Consider the following 4,508-nt stretch of genomic DNA (forward strand, 5'->3'; position numbering starts at 1 on the left):
CATTACAAAAGTAATTCTTCTTCGAAGCTTGATATCGTGTTCGTGTGAATACGCATAGAGGTACAGACGCTTGAACGTGCAAGAGATCCGACGAACCGAGGACAAGCGGGATAAGTGAAGGGCACACTTCAAAGATATAAAGCTATTAGATAGATAAATCAAACTTCATATAAATTTTTTTTTTGCATAGATCGTTCGTTGAGATCCTATTTCCGTTGCGAATTTTGTTATTTGTCGCATAGGATTCCCACGCAAGGCTGTGGACTTCTCAAGTTGCAAAACTTGCCCAAGGATGTCCTACGGGGTGGTGTTCCCAAGTCACGTACTTCACATGCTACAAACCTCTCAAGTTGCGAACTTCCTAAGCTATGGAACCTCTCCAGGGATGTGCCCAAAGGATTGTTCCCAAGCTACGATACTTCAAAATTTGTCATACTTCTTGAGCTGCAACTTGTCCTTTGATTTACCCTCTTGCATGCTTGGTCACGCTTCTGGTGAGCCCACGTAGATCCATCCAGATATATATATGCCCGGGCGAGGATTCTGGGATGCATCAATATTAATTCAAACATTCTCCAAAAAGAAATATTAATTGCATGAATCAGAAATAAACTCCATTCACAAGCAAACCAATATTAAAGGAAATAGAGTCTTGATTGAATTTGATTCGGAAAACATTCTAATTTAAAATTTTAAGGAAAAAAAACCGCTGGGTTAGGAGGATGTATATTCCAAAAATGATTACCTTAATTTACTCAACTTCCAAGTCACATTTACATAGCTTCTGCTAGTACCTGAAGATAGTCCATCCAATCCATAGTGGTCTTTATCAGTTAGATAAAACTTGAACCATCTGCACTAGCTCAAAGTGATCTTTATCACCAATAATCATTACATGAACATAAGCCATCCTTAAAGTGATGGAATCTCTTGGAATCTCTAGCAATAATTTGTTTACCCACCACAATAGACACCAACTTTATCCAAGAATGACAGTCACCACAAACCCTAAGGTTCTTAAAGATAGTAACGGGTTTGTGACACTTTCCATAGTTGTTCATGACCCCAAAGGCCACAGCTAACTTCTCACTATGGTAATACAATGATCTCTCCTTTGCCACTTCATCCATTTCTTGCAGCACAAACTTTGTATTTGGAACATATCCCATTTCCTTGGTCCTTGTAATCAACTTCTCCAATTCTGTATAGATCTCTTTTGCGTTTGGGTGATCCATATCCCCTGCCATAAATGAATGGAACTCTCTGTCTACCTCAATCCAACTCATAGCTGGATCTTTCTTCACTTTAATTCTTCTACTTGTTGATTTCAGTCTCATTACTTCCTCCCATTGACCCAATGATGCATATATGTTTGTCATAAGAATGTAAGTTCCATTATCGCCTGCATCAAGCTCTAGTATATTTCTTGCCACTCTCTTTGCCAAATCTAGTCTCCCATGTATCTTGCATGCACTTAACAAGGACCTCCACAAAACTTTGTCTGGATTCCTAATCTTGGTTAGTAGTTCTTCTGCCTCTTCTAGCTTTCCAGCACGTCCTAGAAGGTCAACCATGCACCCATAGTGGTCAATAGATGGTCCCTTATCGTAATGGTTAGTGATGAAAGAAAATACTTGACGTCCTTCATCAAGAAGCCCTGCATTACTACAAGAGGAAAGAACTCCAACAAATGTAGCATCATTTGGCTTCAGACCTTGTACTTTCATCATTTCATAAATTCTAAGTGCTTCCACTCCATGGCCGTTCAGTGCGTATGCATTGATCATACAGTTTGTTGATGCTACATCTAGCTCTGGCAAATCATCAAAAATAAGTCTAGCCTTTGCAATCTGCCCACACTTCCCATATGTATCTATCAATGCAGCACATACAAATTGATTACTGTCAAACCCAACTTTAATAGCCAAGGCATGGACGAGCTTCCCTTGTTCAAATAGTGCTAGGGCAGAACATGCTCTCAAAGCTGTTGACAAAGTGAATGCATTAGGCCTAACTGAATGAGAAAGCATGTTACCAAACATTGAAAGTGCAACCTCTTCCCTGTGGTTACATACCAAGCATCCAATTGCTGCAGTCCAAGTTACGGTATTTGGATTAGGGACAGTGTCGAACACCTTCAGTGCATCATCTATCAGTCCGCACCTTGAATACATTGTAAGAAGTGATGTGAGCGAAGAGCAATCCAGTATGAATCCCATCTTCACCATGACACCATGGACATATAGGCCCTTCCTCAAATCTTCCATATTCCCACATGCAATCAGAATACTGGCGAATGTGAAGTCATTTGGAAAATTGCGTTCTTTAATCATCTCCTGAAACAACTTAATTGCGTTGCCGTGCTCCCCGTTGTGGCTATAGCCTACAACCAAAGCGGTGGCCAAAATAACATCTTTATTGCGTACTCTATCGTACACCATTCTAGCATCTGCCAATCTTCTAGACTTGGCGTACATATCGACCAAGGAACTGCCAACGAAGGGATTTGTAGCATCCACACCAGATACGACCAGGTGGGCATGAACCGCAGCGCCTTGTGCCACGAGGCCGAGGTCGGTGAAGGCTTTGTAAACGGTGGAGAAGGTGAACTCGTCTGGCGCGACGCCCTCCGCGAGCATCCTCTTGTACAGACTCAGGGCCTCGTGGCTTCTCAGTGAGCGAACGTAAGAAGAGAGCATGGCGTTCCACGAGACGATGTGCGGCTTGGGAATTGCGTCGAACACCTGGCGGGCGTCGTGAATGGCGCCGCATTTGAGGTAGGCATCGATGAGCTTGTTGCCGAGGGAGAGGGGAGGGAAGCCAGACATGGTCATGTGGAGGTGAATGCGGCGAGCATCCTGGAGGGATCTCTCGGCGGCGCATCGGCGTAGGAGGGCGGCGTAGTTGTCGAAGGTGATCGCAGTGTCGCGTGGGGCTCGGACAAGCGTCGAAAAGGTGGCCTTGTGAAAGAGTGGGAATGGGGCTCTCATCGTCGCCTGTTAACGTCCTCTCTAGTCCCTAGCTCCCTCCACTGCTGCACCGAGCATACCAGGAGCGAAGCACCGTCACCCGATACATCCTGCTAGCCCTAGGGCCAGGGTCAGGGTCAGGGTCAGGACTATACATGCCTGGTAAATAAAACAAAATTGATATACAGTATTAAAAAATATAATATAAAATTAATATGATACACTCAATTGCATAACTATGGATCCTACTGTATGGATGTGAGATCCATTGTATCCAATATGTCATGTTGATTTCATGTTGCATATCATTGCTCATTAATAAAATAGGCATTCGTAAAACACATAGTTTGACGGTTCGACTCTACGTTTCATCACTACCTCTCTAGTAAATCTATTTTGTTGTAATCAACTCATGTATATTTCGAAGACGTCACTAACTCAATAAAATAGACATTAGTAAATAATCTTAATCTATTCCCTCATAATAAATTCATTAATAATATCTCGAGGACATCACTAACCCAATAAAATAGATATTAGTGGATAATCTTAATATCTAATTTTATAAAATTTATTATTTTCAAATTCAATAAAATTTATTTATTTCTATCTCATGAAAATTTTTTATTAGCCACTAAATAAATCTAGAATTTATCAAACGGATTAATATCATGAGTGATTCAAACATTACGTACTGTCTAACTTGATGAATGATAAATAATTGATGAATGAAATTATTTGTTAATTTATAATTATAATTTATTTTTAAATTTTTATTTAAATACATGAAACTATAGTAAATTTATAAATCATTTAAGGTATATACAAAATAAAATAACATAAAATAATATAAGTCTCGTATATTAAATAAATGTCATAAGTTGCAAGAATAACAACCATATTAGTTGAGTTTGATTTAAAAAAATATTGTGATCAACTGCAGTTTCTTGATTTACCTCTTTATAGATGGTCGTAGAGTCGATCATGTGGGACCGCTAAAGTAGTGGATTCCACTTTTTACAGAAGAAGAGTTTGATTTAAAAAAAATCCTAACTTAACTAAGTTGGATAAAAAATTTTAACCAAGAACTTGAATAAATTCAATAAAATAAATAAATAAATTTAAATATAATTAACTTCGAATAAGTTCATTTACGCTCTTAAACGGAGTCATCATAATTTGTGTGTTGGGCCAAGCAAGGCTTGAGAGTGGGTGATCTGATACTACTCACGTATTGAGCTTAGTCGTCGAGTGGAGCCACTATGAGCCATAATTATCAATAACCTCTAATTTATGATACTTCGAATAACATTTATCAAAATTTAACAAATTGATCCTAAAAAAATTCTAAAGGAATCCTAAATTTTTTTTATAAATATGTAATCTCATCCCTCATCAAAACAACTTTGATTCTCATATTCTAAATCTCAACCCATTCTTTCATTCATGAAACTCATAATCCTTTAAATTTTCTCATTAATCTTTATAATTATATTAGTTATTTTATAATAATGTCTCTCCATAATTTTCATAAATCGT

At 38.5% G+C, this 4,508-nt stretch overlaps 1 protein-coding gene across 1 annotated transcript; it reads right to left on the bottom strand.

Moving 5' to 3' along the window:
- Positions 1 to 466: 466 nt before the first annotated feature.
- On the bottom strand, positions 467 to 3,038 carry LOC141814044 (pentatricopeptide repeat-containing protein At5g65570). Its single transcript, XM_074702045.1, has 2 exons — positions 746 to 3,038; positions 467 to 543 (listed from the first exon to the last, which is right to left on the bottom strand). The coding sequence occupies exon 1, from the start codon at positions 2,988 to 2,990 to the stop codon at positions 879 to 881; it is 2,112 nt and encodes a 703-aa protein (XP_074558146.1). The 5' UTR covers positions 2,991 to 3,038; the 3' UTR covers positions 467 to 543; positions 746 to 878.
- Positions 3,039 to 4,508: the final 1,470 nt, after the last annotated feature.

This window comes from Curcuma longa, chromosome 20, assembly GCF_044706935.1.
Source record: "Curcuma longa cultivar G26 ecotype Majalengka, Jawa Barat chromosome 20, ITB_CL_G26_1.1, whole genome shotgun sequence".
NCBI classification, from domain to species: Eukaryota; Viridiplantae; Streptophyta; class Magnoliopsida; order Zingiberales; family Zingiberaceae; genus Curcuma; species Curcuma longa.

Bases quoted from the DNA above. Each gene is read 5' to 3' on its own strand.
- LOC141814044 (XM_074702045.1), bottom strand. From the start codon at position 2,990: ATGAGAGCCCCATTCCCACTCTTTCACAAGGCCACCTTTTCGACGCTT.